General features: G+C 54.8%; 1 protein-coding gene and 1 pseudogene across 2 annotated transcripts in view; both read right to left on the bottom strand.

Annotated features, from left to right (window-relative positions):
• Positions 1-19,344, bottom strand: part of BCL7A (BAF chromatin remodeling complex subunit BCL7A) — a 30,114-nt gene extending 10,770 nt beyond the window's left edge. The window contains exons 1-5 of one of the 2 annotated variants that reach the window (XM_067700978.1): positions 18,598-19,344; positions 18,059-18,154; positions 11,037-11,118; positions 7,483-7,579; positions 2,710-2,877 (exon numbers count right to left, since the gene is read on the bottom strand). In XM_067700978.1, the coding sequence (XP_067557079.1) occupies positions 2,710-2,877; positions 7,483-7,579; positions 11,037-11,118; positions 18,059-18,150 (439 nt within the window). In that variant the 5' untranslated portion in view covers positions 18,151-18,154; positions 18,598-19,344. Of the gene's footprint in view, positions 1-2,709; positions 2,878-7,482; positions 7,580-11,036; positions 11,119-18,058; positions 18,289-18,597 lie in introns of those variants that run through there. The other variant, XM_067700979.1, reaches the window with a different exon arrangement.
• On the bottom strand, positions 4,421-4,623 carry LOC137204251 (U2 spliceosomal RNA; annotated as a pseudogene).
• Positions 19,345-19,523: the final 179 nt, after the last annotated feature.

The raw sequence follows: 19,523 nt of genomic DNA, 5'->3' as shown, positions 1-19,523 counted from the left end.
TGTGAGCTCAAAAGCCCCCTTAGGGGCCAGGCAGTGCCATGAATGAGACAAATATTTAATTCCAACACAAATAAGCTTTGTAAAGAAAATCTAAAGGAATATTCTCTTCTTCCTCAAAGAAATGTGCATTCCCCCAGCCTCTCAGCCTTTTACTTTTCCACTCTTACTAGAGAAAAAGGTTCAAGAAACATATTAACTTTCCTTTTAAATCAACAATGAGAAAAACAGGGAATTCCCTGGCGGTCCAGTGGTTAGGACTCTGCGCTTTCTCTGCCAAGTGCCCGGGTTCAATCCCTGGCCAGGGAACTAAGATCCCACAAGCCACAGAGACAAAACAAACAAACAAACAAAAACAGAAAACAACAGTGATCTCACGGTGTAATACATGGCAACTGCCTTTGGCCTCAGCGTCAGGGAGACAATAGGGTGTGGTGGGGAGTGTGGTAACTGGTGAATGTAGGTCCTCCTGGCCCTCTCTGGAGAGGCAGACACATCTCTGCTCTAGTTGGTTGCTGCTCAATGGAAGTGCAGGTCCAGTATTGCCAGGTCTTCCCACTTTTCAAGAGAGGCTGGAAATCGATCTTATTTTAAGTGAAATCGCTCAACTTTTCGATTTCGGCATCGACAACCTGCTGTAAAGCACAGGGAGCTCAGCTCAGTGCTCTGTGATGACCTAGATGGGGGGGAAGGAGGTCCAAGGAGGGGATACAGGTATACATATAGCTGACTCACTTCACTGTACAGCAGAAACTAACACAACATTGTAAAGCAATTTTACTCCAATAAAAAAAAAAATTTCGGCCTCGAGTTCCAATTAAAAATAAAAACACCACTGGGCTCCATGGTCACACCCGCACACCACATGCTCGATCTAGTCTGTCTGCGACCGCTGTAGACTGTAATTCTCAGCTTCAGTGCTTGTCTTGCCCGCGAGTTCTTGGGAGTCAGGAGTGGGACTCAACTGACTGTCACCCAGGACTGGCATGGAGTTTTGCATGGGGCTGACGTGGGTGAAGTGTGTGGAACAGAACGGAAGGGGATGTGAATGAACTCCGCAACACAGGACGGCCTTCTCCCAAGGAGATGCAAGCATCTGGAAGCCCGGACTCCAGGCCAGCTGCCTTGCCCCACCAGGTAAGAGCATATCAGCCCGGACCTCTCCCTGGAACCCCCAACTCCGCACTCGGGCATCTGCAGGCACTCCAGATGGCCCTGGCCCTGCCCCTCCACACTCCACACCCCACTGGCCCAGCCCTTCCACCTCTCCCATCACAGGTGGGGGCAAGGCCGTCCCTCCAGGTGCCGAGAGTCACTCTCCAGTCCCCTCTCTCACAGCCCACACACCGCCCATCGAACACACTCTCACCTCTGCCCCCGAAACACACCTTGATATTAGACAATCAGGGACTACTGTTCAATTTCTTAGGTGCAATAATGGTCATCGTGACTACGTAAGAGAATGTCCTTATTTTTAAAAGATGCATGCTGAAGTGTTTAGAGACAAAACGTCATAAGGTCTACAACTCAATGTCAAATGGCCTCAGAAAAAAATACTTTTAAGCAAAGCAAAAAAACACAAAAAAACACAAAAAACCAAACCAAACCACAACCCCCCTCCAACAAAAACCAAAAACCCCAAAACATTAAACATTAACAACTGACGAGTTTGGCTGGTGGGTATACAGGAGAGTATTATACTATTCGTTCAATTTTTCTGTATACTGGAAAATATTTCACTTAAAGAGAATCCAGAGGGACTTCCCCGGTGGTCCAGTGGCTAAGACTCTGTGCTCCCAACGTACGGGGCCCAGGTTCGATCCCTGGTTGAGGAACTAGATCCCACGTGCCATGAATAAGAGTTTGCGCGCCCGCAACCAAGACCCAGTGCAGCCAAATAAACAAACATTAAAATAAATAAATAAACAGAAGACTCAAGATTAAACAAATAAAGAGAAGCCAGAAACCTCAAAATAAACCAGCCTATAAATACACATATACACGTATACACACGTCCTCCGCAATCAGACCCCTTCTTACCACCTCATCAGCCACCATCCTCTCCCCTCTGGACAACTACAGTAGTCCCCTCGCTGGTCTCCCTGCCTCCGCCCTGGCCTCCCCATCGTCTGATTCAATCACGGCAACCAAGGTGATTCTTCATATCACGGCATTCAAACTCCCAAGGGCTCCTGTCTCACTCAGCATAAAGACCCGGGTCTGTGAAGTGGCCTATGAGCCCCGACACTCGAGGTCCCGCCTCCTCTCTGACCTCATCTCGCTTGTTGAGACCCTCATGCCTTCTTCCCCAGCCACGCTGAGCACGCTCCTGCCACAGGGCCTTTGCACCGCCCCCAATGTTCTTCTCCCTCCCCTAACCTGAGCTTGCTCCCTCCCCTAACCTGAGCCTCGTTTGCTCTCACGTCAGCTTCTCAGTGAGGTCTTCCCTGACTATCCTATTTAAAATGCAACCCTAACCCACTCCCCTTTCTTACTTTATAATTCTCCAAAGCACTTATTTTCCAAATATTACATTGTATGATTCTTTTTAATTGCTCCTCAAGAATATGAGCTCCAGGCATTACCTTTCTTCTACCATCACCTTCTGGGGGCCGGCACTTGGCAGGACCTCCTTAAAGACCCTTCCAACTGCCTGGCTGAAGGCTGGCCGGAGAGAGGCCCCCTCTGAGCCCAGCCCCTGAGGGCACATACCTTCGGCCCCGGGGAGCTCCTTCCCGTCGGCCTGGGCCTCATCCGCCTTGGCATCGGTGCCGTCACCGGGCGCGGCCGAGGTGGGCTCGGGGGCGGGGCTGGAGTTGCTGCTGTTCTCCTGTTTGATGGGGGAGGCGTCTGCAATGGAGCTCTGGTTGCTGTTATCATCTGCACAGGGTGGGGGGGGAACAGAACCACAGCGTGAAATGCCGCGGCTGCTGACTCAAGGCGTTGGGGGGGCTCAGTCCCCCCGGCCTTGCTGCCCGCAGCCCTACAGGACACTCTCCCGGGGGAGGAGACACCTCTTCCTCCTGAGGCCGCTGAGCTGCCCACCCAGGGCCGCCCCACACGTCCTCCGCGGGGTGGAGGCTCATCTGAGCTCCCCCTCCCCGACTCACTGAGGGGACTCCTGTGTTAGCGGCAGCCGACTGCAGACGGTGGCCCGGCACATTGAACATCTTTGGGCCAAAAAAAAAAAAAAAAAAAAGGGGGACTTCCCTGGCAGTCCAGTGGTTAAGAATGCGAGCTCCCACTGCAGGCAACACGGGTTCGGGTTTGATCCCTGGTCGGGGAACTAAGATCCTACATGCCACGCAGTGTGGCCAAAAATAAATAAATAAAACAAAATCTTTGGGGGTCACGTGAGGTCTCGTTCTGGGTGAAGAAACCAGACATCTCGTGGGCCTGGCTCTGAAGCACTGCAAAGGCCAAAATGGTCCCACAAGGCAGCACTGTCAAACCGTTTCATCAGATCTGATCCAGCTGTGGACCAATTCCACTTGATACAAAATAAAAGGCAGAGAAAGGGCAACAAGTTCACAACAGAAAGTGGATATTCTACAGGACAACCGGCCCAGGCTTTCCAACAAGTCAACGCAACTAAAGAAAAAAAAATAAAAGGAGAAGCAGAGAAGATTACTGTCGTATTACAGATTAAAGAAATTTAAGAGACCTCACAACTAGGCATGATGTATGGAATTTATCTGTACCCTGTTTTGAAGGTGCCAGCTCTGAGAGACATTTTGGGACAAACGGGGAATCTGAATACAGTCTGGAGTTTAAAAGTAAGGAATTAATTTTTTTAGGAGTGATAATGGTACAGTGGGTAGATAGAAATGTCATTTATCAGTGATGCGTGCTGAAGTGTTTAGGTACAGACTTAAGTATCGTGATGTGGGGAAACGCACTTTAAAATCTTCTAGCATGGGCTGCACACAATTGTCAGAATTCCCTGAATTTTACACTCGAGAGCTGTGCATTTTTTTACTTGTAAATTGTAGTTCAATTAAAAAACTTAACACATTCAAAAAAATAGATGAGGCAAATGTGGCATAACGTTATGAAAACCTAGGTGGGTAGGCACATGGCTTTCATCATACTATTCTCTCTACTATTCTCTATTATGACATTTTTTCATAATAAAAAGGAAAAGGGGAAGAAAGTTAGCTGGGCAAGGGCATTAGGGGTTGAGCTGGGGGGCCAAGCTGGGGATTCTGGGGCACATCCCCCCCCTTGCCCTGGACACCCTTTCTTGGGCACAAAGAGTCATTTTATTTTATTAGTTTTTTGGCCGTACCGTGAGGCTTGTGGGATCTTAGTTCTCTGACCAGGGATCAAACCCAGGCCCTCAGCAGTGAAAGTGCTGAGTCCTAACCACTGGACCGCCAGGGAAGGCCCCACAGTTTGCCTTTTGATACTGAGTTATTCCCCAAGGGGGTGCACCATTCCTGGGGGTACTGCAATACCAGGTCGATGTGTGGAGGGGACACACATCCACACACAGCAAGCTCCTATTCCAACCGCCTGCTCCAAAAATCCATTCAATATATTGTCCTTGGATAGAGGACGTATCAGATATTAAACTGATAAGAACAGATACTACACTCGATCTTAGCCGAAAGGCCGAGAAGCGAGCAAAGAGTCATTTTAAACTACAGATACCCATGTGGTGTTACCCTGCTTTCCTGGGCCATGCTGTGCGCCTGGGATCAAGGCCATTTTTGTAAAAATGAGAGAGAGAGAAAGAAAGAAACAGACAGGGAAGGAAGGAGAGGAGAGAAAACGAGAAGCACATCGACACATCCAGGGCACCTACTACATGCCAGGCACCAGGCCAGGGCATTTACAGTCACCTCGTTTAATCTCAACAACCTCCCGGATAGGGAAACTGAGTCCCAGCAGCAGAGCCCCTGGGTCGGGCTGGTCTGCCCAGCCCCAAACCCCGAGTCTTTCCTCTACCTCAACCTGGTGAGGAAGCGCCAGGCAGCCCTGCAGCCCTGACTTGGTAAATTGCATCTTATTTTAAGTGTACTCTGGGGCGCTCATTACACAAAAGCATCCTCTCGTGAATTCTGGGACTTAAAAAAAAAAAAGATATAAACTCCCTCGATTTACCTTTCGAGAAAATCTCAGCCTCCTTCCTATGCCGAGATACATGGCCGTGTGTGTTGGAAGCACGGAAGGCGGAGGCTCAACCTCTGGGTCCCAGCGTTAGGTCGTGCTCATTAAGGACAGTAAGCGCTAATGTTTAACACGTCAGCTGCCCTGAGCCTTGCCCGGTAACCTGTTAACGGCGTGACCCGGATGCTTGGGCTGGCCTCAGGTGGATCCTGGAGACGGATGCCCTGTCCCTTCATGTCCTCCTGTGGCCATCCTCCCGCCTGTAGCCTTCCAGGTAACTCTAACCGGGCCCATAGCTTTCCCTGAGCTTTCACTCCCTGCAGGCGGACTCGGTCTTTCTCGGCTGCACATGTACTAAAATGGGAGGTGAGCATGGTTCCTGAGTCAGGGACCTGGGTTGCTCAGTGTTCTAGATTTTTCTGGGCTAGTGGCCGTGAACTGGAATTCTGCCTCCTCCAAAAGGACTGCAGATGCCAGCACTGGCCTTTATGAACTTCCTAACTCTGCACAAGTTACTTCGCCTCCTCGAGCCTTACCTTCGCCGTCTGTACAAAGGTGGCTCATCACCAGGATTAAATGAGGTAATGCCCAAAATGGGCTGAGCAAGATGCTTGGCACACTGCGACGGCTTCTTAAATGTGAGCTACTGGTACGCCAAGGCCTTTCAGGGATTATCTTATTCAATATTCATAACGACCTTGGGAAGTAGGCATTACCACCCCAAGGCTACGTGTTCAATACCTAGCCCAGGATCACACCATGATGGGTAGATCCTAGGAGAGTCACATTAGAATCCAGGTGGGATCCTGCCCTCTGCTCGAAAAGGTTCTCACCTGTAATTCTATGAATTAACTGAAACTGAGCCAGGCCAGGGGCCTCCTCAGTCCCCAGAGAGTGGGGATGCTAACCAGTGACAGAGGGACAGGGTGCGTCCCAACTCAAATACCTATTTCTGAAAATGAAATGCATCCCGACTAAAACTATACGGCCAGTTGTTGGGGTGTGTGTGTGTGTGTGTGTGTGTGTGTGTGTGTGTGAGTGTAAGACACTTTCTTGACACGTTAACTGTCAGCGAACACCCCCCCTGTGCTTCTCTGAAGCCAGTTCAGCAACAAGCAAGACTCCTTGCCCTTGGAGCTTGTGACTGTTTTCCAGACTAGTCAGTTTGGGCAAATGGGGAAGTTTGCTGGCCTCCCTTCCCCCAGAGTAAGACAGCCCGGATCTGGAGGGTTACAAACTAGATCCAACCAATATTCCCTCTTGACTTACTTGTTTATTTATCTAACATCACCTTGTTGCGCAAAAAGGCTTGGGTGGTCAGAAGTACAAAGACACTGAAGCTGGGATCAAGGCAGAGAAAGGCAAGTGCTGGGAGCTCCTAGACCGGCAGGGCCAGGCTGGGGACAGAACAGGAGGTGAGCCTGGTGGGTCTGGAGAGGCCACGCTCTCCCCACAGGGGCAGCTGCTCCTGTTGCAGCGGGCTGCGGCCTCGAGGAAGAACACGCCCAAGGGCTGGCAGATCTGATTTCTCAAAGGATGGGAGAAATGCAAATTTTCTGATTTATAAATATCAGAAACTCAATTTTTTAGAAACTTCTGGTTCAACTCTCTGAGGTTAGAAGTCAGGTAGTGGTTTTCCATGGTGGGTTGGGGAATGACCGGGAGGGGACAACACGGGGATTGCCGGGAACATTCTGTCCTGATTTGGGCTGGTGACAAAGGTGTGTGCAGTTTGTGAACATCTCATGGAGCCACACACTTACGATCTGTGCCTTTCCTCTCAGATAAAAAGGTAAAAAAAAACCCACCAGCAGCATCAAAACAACTGCAGACTGGCTAAAGCATGTCAACAGCCTGGATCTGATCAGTGGGACACTGGTTACAACTTTTGAAACAAGACAGCAAAGGAAGTTAGGCAGTTGATGTAGAAGGGAAGGTCCTAGGGTCCCAGACTGATTCACATGAAGTCAGAAATCCAGTTAGAGCTTCCCAGTAGCCCAAGCGAAATAGGAAATAAGAATCATTGATATGATATGTCAGGCCCAGGAGGGAAAAAGATAAGATTCCCCCAAAAAACTTCCTGGGCACATGGGGCTAACAGAACACGTCCTGTGACATTTGTGTCACTGGGTGAGAAGGAGGTCTTATTTAATGTCTCTGGCTCATTTTATGACTCTTGGCTTTGCTGCTCTGGGAAAAGCAGCTTCTTCTCCTCTGCTGAGCCTCCTCCTTGGCACAGAAGCCTCCCGGTCCTGCCCAGCCCTCCTACCCCTCGACTGGAATGTGAACAAACCTGCTGGTAAAACAAAAACACAACCAAGTGCTGCGGGCAGGAGAGGGGCCCGGCTGGCTGGCTGGCTGCGGGGAGCTCACCGTGCATGTCCATCATTCCCGGGGAGGAGCTGTTCTCCGGGGTGGTCACCTCTGAGCCACACTTCTCATCTTTGCCCTTTTTCTTGTTCTTGTTTTTCTGGAGGAGAAAAATGATGCAGAAACCGAGTCATCAAATTGTGTGTGTGTGTGTGCACGCGCCGAGTGAGACCCTGGGGAGCGAGATGAATATTTTATTCCGCTGACTCATCCTGGAGCCCCCAGGGCTCTGGAGGGCTCCACTGGCCCGCATTTGAACACGTCCTAGGAGGAGCCTCACCTGCTTTGGAATCAAGGAGCCCTGTGGAGGGGAGGCTTCTGGGGCTGCGCTGGGAGGCTGGGGGTAAGGCTGCCTTGCTTCTGGGGCCAGCCCCGCAGGTATGCAAACACGCTGGCTGGCGGGAATTTCCTCTGGGGAAAAGGCCATGGTCACCCTGCCCGAAGCAGGTACAGTACAGGGATGCCAGGTAAGGGATGGAAAAGACAGCTTACACATTTCCACCATCATCAGGCCCCTGGGACTGCCTTCCTCAAAGACAGTCAGCTGACCTCCGGCCCGACACTGGGGACCAGGTGAGGAGGGAAAGCCCAGGGGAGGAGGGAAAGGTCAAGGGGATGCTTTTGTACATGGTTCCATTTTTTACGGATGGAATGGAATTGTGTGGAAACAACCTAACTGTGTCCATTGGTAAAAGACTTGTTAAACACATTACAGTACATTCATTCAATGCAGTGGGATGTGACAATCACAGAGTCCAAGTACAAGATCTTCCTGTACTAATATGGAAGGATCCGCAGAAATATTCACATATTAAAATATTTCAGTATCTCCAAGATGTATTAAAGAAACGTGCAGAACATGTGAACAGGATGCTGCCACTGGTGGTAAAGGAAGAGCATAAATGAGCGTGTGTTTGTATTTTTGCGTGCACGAGCTCTCTGGAAGGATAAACAAACACTGCTTGTCTCCAAGGAAAAGAGCTGGATGGGGTTGGAGGTGTTCAGCCGGGATGGGAAGCAGATGTATAAAAAGATAAGACTGTAAAAAAAAAGTAACATTTGAAGAATATGCAAACCTATAGAAACAGAAAGTAGACTGGTGGTTTCCAGGATCTTGGGGAGGGTATGTGTTTTGTGTTCGGGGTAATGAAAATGTTCTGGAATTATAGCGGTGATGGTTGCACAACTGTAAATATACCGACACTGACTGGCACACTTTAAAAGAGTGAATTTTATGGCACGTGAATCGTTTTAGTTTTAAAAAAGAGTTTTAAAGTAACAATTGAATTTTGTAACGTGTTTTACCTATTTAAGAGAAGACAATTTTCAAGAGTTCTGAAGAAAAAAAAAATGATGTAACCACGTCATTACTGGGTGTTTGAAAACAAGAAAAGAGGGACTTCTGTTGGCGGTCAGGTAGTTAAGGCTCCACGCTTCCAATGCAGGGGACGTGGGTTTGATCCCTGGTCAGGGAACTAAGATCCCACATGCCGTGCGGCCAAAAATAAACCAACCAAAAACAAAAACATGGAAAGCTATCTCTTCCCACTGAAGATTACCGGCCACAACCATCAGAGATTCGGATCCAGCTATCCAGGGTGAGGCCCGGGAACCTGCATTTTGTTGAGACTCCCAGGGGATCTAAGGCTCAGCCAGGCGCGGGACCCACCACCCTAGAGAAAGGGGGGAGGAGTATTGTACATCTTGGCTCAGAGATGACAGCGAATTAGCATCCGAGCACTGTCTGCACAGCTGTGCTGAGCTAAATTCTTCCCATATGATATACTGCCTTTGCTCTGTTGCAGAAACCCCAGGAGCTGGATGTTACTGTTCTACAGCACAAAAGAGGGAACTAACCCAGCAAGGTGGGGTCACCCGTCTGGCATCACAAGTTAATTGGGGGTAGTCTGTCCAAATCCAAATCTTGAGGTCTTTGCCCAGCCCCAGGCTGCCCTGTCCTTCCCGACAGCCCATATATTACATTCTCTCCTTCGTCACAATCCACTTGGCACTTCCCTGATGTCTGTTTCATGCTATTCTATAATTATCTTCCCCCAACAAGATTATAAATTCCTTGAGAGCAGGGACCACATCTTCTCAAACGCAACCGGCGTTTATACAACACCTAATGATGTGCAAGGCGCAGACGTGGGCAAGAGCCAGGAGCTGCCTTCGAGGAGGCTGGCTGCACTCTGCTCTCCCTCCGGAACGGCCGGCACCAAAGGCCAGGACAGTCTATGTCGGTGCCTCTGGGGAAAGCAGCCCTGGTGGCTCCACGAACCAGCCCAGGCGAGGACCAGAGGGGATGACGAGCCCCCACGTTCTCCGCCCAGCACCGACCCACCCAGGGGCTGCATGTGATCAAAGGGTCAAGAATGGAGCCTCAGCCCTGCCAGGAGACCCACGACTCGTGGGGCAGGTCACTGGAGATTGTGGAGGGAGGCTTTATCCCGCGGTTCTTTTTTTATTCTTGGCCACGCCACACGGCAGGCAGGATCTTAGTTCCCCCACCAGGGATTGAACCCGTGCCCTCTGCAGTGGTACTGTGGAATCTTAACCACTGGACCGCCAGGGAAGTCTCTGCCCCGCTTTATGGCCCCTAGAAACCTACCAATCATGCCCACTGTCACGACTGGAGGCATGTGGTCAGTGTGAGCTGAGCCATCCTTGCATAGTAGGGAAGGCACTCAGGCAGGACGAACAGCCCATGCAAAGGCCTGTCAGTGGGACCATTCTGGATTTTGACTGGAAATGAGAGCAGCTGACCTGTGGGTCTTTGAGGGTAACTGGCCTGGGACCCACCAAGCTGAAAAACTATCCGTGATGCGGGGCAGGTCTGTCATCAATGCCTCCCTGAGATCAAGCGCAGCCACGAGGCCTTCCTCTAGCGGTCATAGTCGCCGCCCCTCCTGGAACCCTCCCCTGTCAATGGCCCCTGCTTCTCCGCACCAGACTTTCACGCTGGGGTCACCCTTCACCAGCAGCTCCAACCACCAGAAGGCTCTCCAAGAGTGGAGAGTATATGCTTTGGAGTCAAAAGACCTGACATTTGCTGTGTGACTCTGGGGAAACGGCTTTGCCTCTCTGAGCCTGTGTCTTCCCTTGTCCAGAGTGGATAAAGAGCTCACTCCACAAAGTAGTGCCTGGCAGATGGTCAGGTGCCAGGAATGACACCACAACGATGGGGGAGGTACCTGTCTGCAGGTACCGCCAAGCCCACCGCAAAGCCATGGTGCCCAGGGCCTCAGGGAGAGGATAACTCTGCACTAAGCAGTGTGCCCACTGGCAAACCATGGGGCTGTCAGCCCTGAAGAGGTGACTTACAGGGGACATTCCCCACCTCTCTGAGGGCCAAACTCTGGGGCTGGATGATGGGGGGAGGGGTAGACACAGGTTCAGCAGCCTCTCCAGCCCTAAGCTGGGTCCTTCTGCTGCCCAAGTGGCCTTGGCCCCAGGGTCCCCGCATGGTGGGTGGCAGTGGACAGCCCCCTCTCCCTGTGATGGGAGGGAGTGTGGATGGACAGCCCCACCCCAGGGGACCGGCCCCACATACTCACATCGTCAACCTTTGGCTCCGTCACAGGGACCCACTTGTAGATTCGCAGGGATGTGTCACCCACAGTCACCCACTTCTTCTCCCTGCAGAGGATGAGGAAGAACCCATTACCAGGGGGCTTCGGGGGCAGGCCCTTGCTCACGCCGGCAGGGGGCACAGGCCGCACTCCCTTGGAGCAGCTGTGACGCGGTGACAGCTCCAGGCAGGGCTGAGAGAACATCTCCGGATCACACAGACGAGGGCTTGAATCCTAGCTCTGCCGCTCGCTGGCTGGGGGCCCCTGGGCAAGTCACTTCGCCAGCCTGAGCCTCAGTTTCCCCATCTGCTAGACCACATGGGGTCGTCAATCTCTCCAGGCTGCCGCGAGTGAGACAAAGCATGTCGCATGTCGACTGCTTCCTGTGCCTGGAAGAGTGCCTCGTGAGACCGGAGGGGAGGGCGGGGCTGCCACTGGGATGATTCCTCTGGATGGAGGGAATCAGCCCCGGTTCCTCCAGCCTTCACCCCCCAGAGCCGGCGAACTGGGCCACCCGAGACCCTCTGGGCAGCAGAGAGGGCTTCAGACCAACAGGGCACTTCCTCCGTGAGGGTGGGAGGGTCTTCCCCAAGGGCACCCAGGGGCTCACCCTGCCCCCCTCACCCTGCACCCTGCCTCCGAGGTCGTGGGAAGGGAAGCAGGAGCTGACAGCATGAGTAACCACCCCAGGCTCTTCCGGGCAAATGCCAGTTAGATCAGCCCCGGGGAATGGAGAGCAGGGGGGAACCTGGATGCCCAGTGGCCTCGGCCCCAAGGGCAGTCCCCAGATGCTGAAACCGAGGGGCTGCGACAGGGAAGCACAGCCCCGTCTGCGGGCAGCCACGGCCGGGAGGTTGCCTGCCCCGAGACCCTATACGTCGGTTCGGAGACAGGCTTCAGTTCCAGGGTCTCAGCTCCTAACGTCTGCACAGCTGCCCCCGATCCACCCCCAGCCGCATCCTAAACTCCTGGGGCACAGTGCCCAGGGGCCCCCAGCTGCCAAAGGCAGGTTGATGGTGAGAAGCAAATCACAAGCCATGAGAAGGAAAGGGGGTGACTGCTTTCCACTAAGGGTGATGATGGTAATTACCACTCTCTCCTCCTACCTCTCTGCTTCGAGCATCGTCCTTCTCTAGCTATATCACCCCAGCCTCCCAACTTCGGTCCTCAACCTCTGGCAGCCTACGAGTCAGGTCCTGTCACCTCCTGCCCCTAACACTAGGAGTGACAGCCAGAGGCCGCGTGCCTGAGGACACCACGGCTAAGGGAGAGCCCCCCTCAGAAGGAAAGCTGGGGTTTCAACCAGGGAGCTGGGCTCTGGAGTCCACGACTGATGGGACAGTCAGACGTACACCTGCTGTAGATGGCATAGCGGCCGGGAGCCCTCAGCAATGTTAGCGACACGGGGTCCACCGGAGCCGAGAATTACGTGTGGCTGTGGGCGCCTCGTCCAGCCTCCCCACCAAGACCTTGGCCTTGGGTCCTCTCCTCCATGGGCAAGTAGCCCTCCCAAGCTGGTGGGACACGTTACCGCCACCTGGCACCCCTTCACCACTGGGGGTTCCGGGTGCCCAAGCACACTCAAAACCAGCTGAGCCAAACCACGGACACTTCCATACCCCAAACTGTGCCTGCGCGGGTCCCAAAGCCCCCGGCTGGCGGAAGCGAGGGCCTGGCTTTTCCTTATTCTACTATGACCATTTCTAGTGCCTTCTGTGTGCTAAGCACTGTACACACTCTAATCATCCCATAACCTCTCGTGGCAGTAACTGTCACCTTTCCTGTCTGACAGATAAAGAAACTGAGGCAGGGGGAGGTGGAGTCGTTCTCCCCAGAGCCGGTGTTCAAAGCTCCATGCCGCACTGCTTTTTGGAGTAACCTCCCCTGCCCCATCCCTGCCCCGTTTAGCCCTGAGAGAATTAAACAAAGTCAGGCACCTAAGTCACCACCCACCTGTCCCCAGCCTCTCAGAGGCAGGATGGACGATTCACGACCCCAAGTCTTTCCCCACCTTCATGCTGAATAATCAGCAGGTGCCTGGAAGGGACAGAGACATTCCAAGAAACAACCTTGGTGACAAAGCAACAATCCTAATGGCCATTGTGCGCTGAGGGCTTCCGTGCCAAGCACTTTACTTACATGCCCTCTCTCCCGACAATTGCCAACAGACCTGTGAGAGGGAGACTACTGTCACCCCACTTTATAGATGGGGAAATGGGAGGCCCAGAGAAGTTATACCAGTAGCTCACGGTCACACAGCTAGTCAACGGCAGAACCAGGACTGGACACGGGCTCTGACCCCTGCTATTCTGTCTCCCATGAAAAACTACTAAGAAATGACTCCACAGAGCACATCGGTGACAGAAGCTGGACAAATCGCCCAAATCCCATGCAAATGGCCAAAGGCACTCATTACTCACAAGCCCCTCAACTGGCTTCTTTGGCCCGGGCCCCAGTAGGTCAGCAAATCCAAGGCTTGATTGTGTTAAAAAAAAAAAAAAAGTAATTGACTTGCAATACACAGGACACCTCTCAGGGCAGAAAGTATGCCAGATCTGGGCTTCGCAGCCCACACCTGAGCCAAGAGGAATGTATCAAGTGGCAGGCAGCTTCCCAGAGAGGTTACAGGCCCTGCAGGTTCGGACCTGAACACAGCTAGGTTCTGGTGCCTCCCTCGGTCCGAGTTCCCAACTCACCCCAGGGATTAGAAACCGTTCTCCAGTTGCATTTCTAGGTGTGGGCATTGAGGGGCCATGGGACAGAGGGAAGAACATTGAGAACCCGACCTCAGCCTGGTATCCGGCCAGCAGCCACCCAGGGAGACACAGGCCCCAGAGCTCAGGGGCGAGTCACTGAGTGAGTAGCCGGTACTTCAGAGACACATCCAGGGAGCGCCGGGTGTGTCATCAAGCCAGCAGCCTGGCAGCGCCTCGGGAAATGACACAGGGACTCCAGAGAGCAGCTGAGAGTTCCCACTACCAGCTCCAAATCCATCACCCTAGAACACACAGCCCCCCAAGCCCAAAGGAAGGTATTAAGCTGTACTTAATTACATCCGCAGTGGCAAACAAGTAGCCAACGGGCGTGTTTTGTCTGGCCCCCACGGTACTTTTAAAAATTTGAATCAATTACCAGACTTAAAAAAAAAAAAAAGAAGCCAGACCCCACATTAAAATGCAGATTCCTGGCCACTCTCAAAAACACGTCCTGGCCACGAGGGGCCCACATGCCCCGAGGAGCACTGACTCTCTCCAGATGGGGCCCTGGGGCTCCCTCGGATCCCCCAGGTCTCGCCACCTGCAGGCACTGGGCTCGGATTCACCACAACCACCAGGCCGCAGCCCAACCTTGCCACGAAGCTGCCCTGGGCACGGCCTGAGCCCTCCTGCCTTGCTGGCCCCTGGTAACCAGGCCAGGCTTAAGTGCCTCTCTCTTCCCCACCAGGCTTGGGCTCCTGGACAAAAGAAGCAAATGAGGTCCCAGCTGTAGGAATAGAGCCCCAAACGCTCCTCCCCAGCACAGGCTCCTGTGTAAACTGTGCGCACCCTTCTCCCCAGATTCTCTAGACCGAGGGCAATTTCTAATGTTCCCCCAAGGTCAGGTCCAAGGAAGGGCTAGCCAGCCAGGGTGACCTGACTCCCTCAAAGAGGGCTCCGAACCCCTCACTTCCGATCCACTTCTCAGGGCTAGTCCTTGATGCTGCAGGAGGCCTGGCTACAGCTGGCCTCATCCTAACTAGGCCCAGGCCCGCTTGACCTGCCCTGTGCCTGGTAGAAGGGTGCCCCTGGAAGTACCAAGGTGAGGGTTTAGGCACAGTCAAACCTCCCCCCGCCCCCAGAGACAGGCGGGAAGTCTCGGGGAACAGGCCTCTCTGTCTTCACAAGCCACCGAGGGACCCTTCAGACCACGGATCCAGGGGTCCCAGGCCTAAGCCTACTTCGAGGCTCAAGGCTTTGCCTCCCGCCCAGGGACTCCCCCTGCCCTGCTTTTCTCCGCCCACACGGGGCCTCCTAACCCTGCCCCAGCTTCCCCAAAAGGAGCCCACCATTTCGTTCTTCCTTCTTGTTCTAGCTGCCTCTCACTCCACCAACCTGCCTTGCTGGGACACAGAAAGGAGAGGAGAAACGGCCGGCAGCTACCGACAGGGTGGCCACAGCTGGCTGCTGGCTTTTTCCAGGGCAGGGGAAGGGTAGGGCTGGCAGAAGGGGGCATTTTTAGGGGTCCCTGGGACTGAGGAGAAATACCACCCTAGGCTTACAGGCTAAGTGGTATGCCAGGCACCTCCATTCTGGATTTAAATAAACAAAACAAAACAAAACAGGATGCAGAGTTAAATTGGAATTTCAGATAAATGACGAATAATTTTTTTAGTGTAAGTATGTCTCAATTAGTGCATGGGACATACTTACACTAAAAAAAAAAAAGGAAGTATTTAAAAATATTATTTCTTTGTTTATCTGAAATTCAAATTTAACTGGGTGTCCCATAATTTTATTTGCTAAATCTGGCAACCCAGTGTCCCAGCCAGTGGTGAAATGCACAGTTGGTGGCCACACAGTTAATAAACAACCCCAGACCACAAGGGCTGACTGGAAGACGCATTCTGAAGGCACAGCGAGGGTGAGATTTGGCTTCTCGGGGCTGGGGAAACCCAGGAAACAAGGCGAAGGCTTTTTTTTACTTAGAATGGGCAGGAGAAAAAGAAAAAGAAAGAAAAAAAAAATCAGCAAAATGCAAGTTTCTACCCCACAGTAAGGACCGCATTTAATGACTGCTCCTGTGTGCAGGATAAGTGCTTTTCGAGACATGATGCTATTCCAGAAGGGGAGAAGGTAGCACAGGAACCTCTTGTCGTGGTTAGAGAAGTTATGTGCTTAGCCCAAGGTCACACTGGAAGCCCAGCCATGAGATCCCAAAGCCTGAGGTCTTCTGGGGGACTTGACTCGTAGTTTCCCAAGACACAAAAAAGGAAGGGAGACACGTTCTCCTCTCGTCCCCCCAAACACAGGCCTCGCCGGCAGCGGGCTAAGCAACACTGAGGGCCACCAGGCCGGCTGCTCTGGGGCCGGCAGGGTGGAAAACCCCACACAGCTCCATCTGCCCTCCCAGCAGAGCAGCTGTCAGGGTGCAGGAGCCTCCGCCAGGCCGGGAACCTGGAGCACAAGGCCCCGCCAAGCCTCCCGCAGCACGGAAAGGCAGCTGGCCCCCACCCCTTTCTCACCTCCAGGCTGCTGACAGAAGGGACTCAGGCCCAGACAACAGCTCTTTCTTTGCACAGGCGTTCAGGCAGGGGACCACTCCAGCCTTCCCTCTGGGAATCCCGCAGGAGAGGGGGTGGTGGGCTTGTTTTCCCGTGTGCGTTTTGGCCTGCAGCTGTTTCTGCCATTTTTAAATGGCTCCAGTCCGGGCACGGGGCGCCCTGCGCACCAGGGGAGCTCCCACGGCAGGGAAGACTTGGATCTCAACTTTGGAAGGCCTTCCCTTCTCACGGTTCTGAAAATTCTTTGTCCCACTAGAGCCAAACCCAGCCCTCGGCCGGGCATCCGGCCATCTGCAGACAGCCCTTTCCATAGGAGGCCCGGGAGCACGTGGACTTTATTGATTTTCCTCTTGCCTTTTTTGTTGGGTTTGACTCAGAAAGGACAGCTAACTTGTGACACGGCTAGACTGGAGGCTAGCCCCCAGTGGTTTTGAGGGACCGAGGCGAGGCGTTACTCAAGAAATGACACCCCTAAACATAAACAGAGCCTGCCACGGGGCCTGCGGGGGTTTGCAGGCTTTAAATAAAGGGTCAGGATGAGCCCGCGGGCGCTGACACTCGAACGGCGCTGCGGCTCCTCTCCCTCCCTGACCCTGGTGAGGCCGTGGGAAAAAAATAATAAAGTTGAAATCCGGGAGCTGGGAGTTTTCAACAAGTCCGCCCCAACCTGGCGATCGGCTCGCGCCTCGGGCCTGGCCCTCGGGCTGATTCCGAGACAGACCCGGACGAGGCCGGGGAAACGTTCACTCGTATTAATTACAACCAGGCCACGCCGGACGGAATCTCACGTGAGCTGGAGAAACCGCACGGCCGACACCGAGTCCCCCTCGCCCCCGGCGCAGAGAACAAAAACAACGGCTGTCTCCGCAAAACAAACGCAAGCTGCCGGGTTCGGACAGGCAGACGCGGCCCAGGACCGGGGTCTGGCCCCCAACATTCGCTTGCCCAGACCCCCGCGCCCGGGTCCGGGCACAGCGGGGCGGGAGGGGGGAGCCCGGAGCCCCGGGCCCCGCGGCCGCCGCCGGCGTTTCCTCCTCGCGCTCGCCCCCATCTTTCTTCCTCGCCAAGAGCCCTCGCTCCAGGCAGCCCAAAGCGCTAAATTTAAACGGCTCGCGCTCTGCAAACTCCGCAGACTCGAGGGCGCCGGGCCTGGGAGGCGGGGAGCGAGCGAGCCAGCCAGCCAGCCGGCCGGGGAGGAGGGAGGGAGGGAGGGAGAGAGGGAGGCCCGGCGCGGGCAAGGGCGCGGGGGCCGGCGCTGCGCCGCCCGGGGCGCGCGGGTAGGAGACGGAGACGGCGGCGGCGGCCCGCTCGGTGCCTGCACAATGGAGCTCGCGCTCTCCCCTCTGCCGCCTGCATCGCGGCCCCGGCGCGCGGGAAGCCGCTTTCATGTGACTTGCACAAAACGAAATGGCTTCTGGGGCCGGCCCCGAGCCCCCCTCCCGGGAGCCGAGCGCCGCGCCGGGGACTGCCCGCCGCTCCACCGCCCGGCCCGGGGCGCCCGCCGCCTCCAGGCTGCCGCCGCCGCGCCAGGTGGGCGACAGGCGCGAGCGCACCTGGGCAGCGGCCGCGGCCCCCGCCGCGCGCAGGTGACCCGGCTCGCGCGCCGCCCGCCCTCTCCAACTCCTGGGCCCGCGGGCGGCCCGGGGCGCTGCGCCCCGCCGGCTTTTTGTATCTGGTCTCGGGGTTCGGGGCGGCCGCGGCGCGAGCCTGCAACCGAACGAGAGAACAAGCCGGCGCCTCCGCTTACCATTTGCGCACTTTCTCGATAGCCGCCATGACCCTCTTGATATCATCTTTGGCCCGGCTCCTGGTCTCGGCTCGAACCGACCTGCCCGACATGGTTCTGGCGGGGAGAGAGAGGCTGGGGGAGCGCGCCCGCCGGGTCCTGCTCGCGCTCCGCGGCGGCCACACTCGCGCCCGCCCGCCCGCTCACTCACACAGAGACACACACACAGACACACACACACACACACACAGACACACACACACTCGCACACATACACACACACACACAAAGCCTAGTGCCGCCGCGCGCCCAGGGCCCAGTGCGCAAGCGCCGGGCGGCAGCTGCACCGAGCAGGGGGAGCAGCGCCGCCGCGGCCGCCGGTAGTGCGGCCTCCGGGCGCCGCTACCGCCGCGGGGCAGCGCCGCGAGCCTCTCCGCCCACCCGGGGGAGGCGCCCGCGACCCCCCGCTCCCCGGGGAGGCGGCGAGGGGTACCCGGCGACCCCCGGCTCCGGGCACGCGGAGGGGAGGCTGGCCGGCGGACGTGCGCGCGGACACTTACTCGGAGGCCGCAGGTGCCGGGGGCTCCCCGGGAGAGGGCGGGCCGGCGGGGCGGCCGGCCGTGGAGGGAGCGCATTCCTGGGGAGCCAGCGCGGCAGCCCATCCGCTGCCCCGGGTGTGTGGCAGCGTCTGCAGTAATGGAAGTTTCCTGTGGGGCTCCCGACTTCTCCGAGTTGAAGGCGCCGATTCGGGACGCGAGGCGCTCTTGGAAAGAGTTGAGAAACGCGGACCTCTGCTGACCCTCTGCCCGGTTTAAATACGCGAGCTAGGACGTCGCTTCCCTATCCTTCGTCCTTTTGGAAAACGAGGGTGGGAGGAAAGGTGCCTGGGGTGACCACTAGAGACATCCGACCTTGCTTATGAAAGAGCTTTCGGCGCAGTAAAAGCTCGATGATTATTTATCAGCATTTCAACAGGGGCTCTTAGATCTTTCCTCCTAGTGATAAGTTGCCCTCGCCATAAATAAGGTCAGGGAGCCCACGCTGGGGTTTCTGTTCGAGAACCACGAGTTGAGTTTAAGTCACTCCTGATGTAAGTCCCAGGCTCAGCCCAGGTGCTGCCACCTCACAAATGACCCTGGCAGGTAAAATGGACTGGCCAGCGACAAGGAGGACTTCTGGGCTGGTTTCTTCCCCGTGGTGCCTTACGACAGCTCCGCACGAATCTGCAATTACCAGGATAAGCCAGGGGCCTCAACCTTATGTTCAGCTGCAGCTAAATTATCTTGACCAGAGCCAATTCGTGCCCAGGTGGATGCTGGGGAAAAAGAATGACCCCGTTAGCAAGCCCAGTGCCTTGGAGATCAACTAACCCAACATCAGTCATTTTACATGGAGGGAAACTGAGTCCCAGGGAAGTTCAAGGACACAGCCATGAGCTAGATGTTTGTCTTCCGCTCATTCTAAAACCAAGCCCTTTCCCCTGAGG

This window comes from Pseudorca crassidens, chromosome 12, assembly GCF_039906515.1.
Source record: "Pseudorca crassidens isolate mPseCra1 chromosome 12, mPseCra1.hap1, whole genome shotgun sequence".
NCBI lineage: Eukaryota > Metazoa > Chordata > Mammalia > Artiodactyla > Delphinidae > Pseudorca > Pseudorca crassidens.
This window is presented reverse-complemented; position numbering and strand designations above follow the sequence as displayed.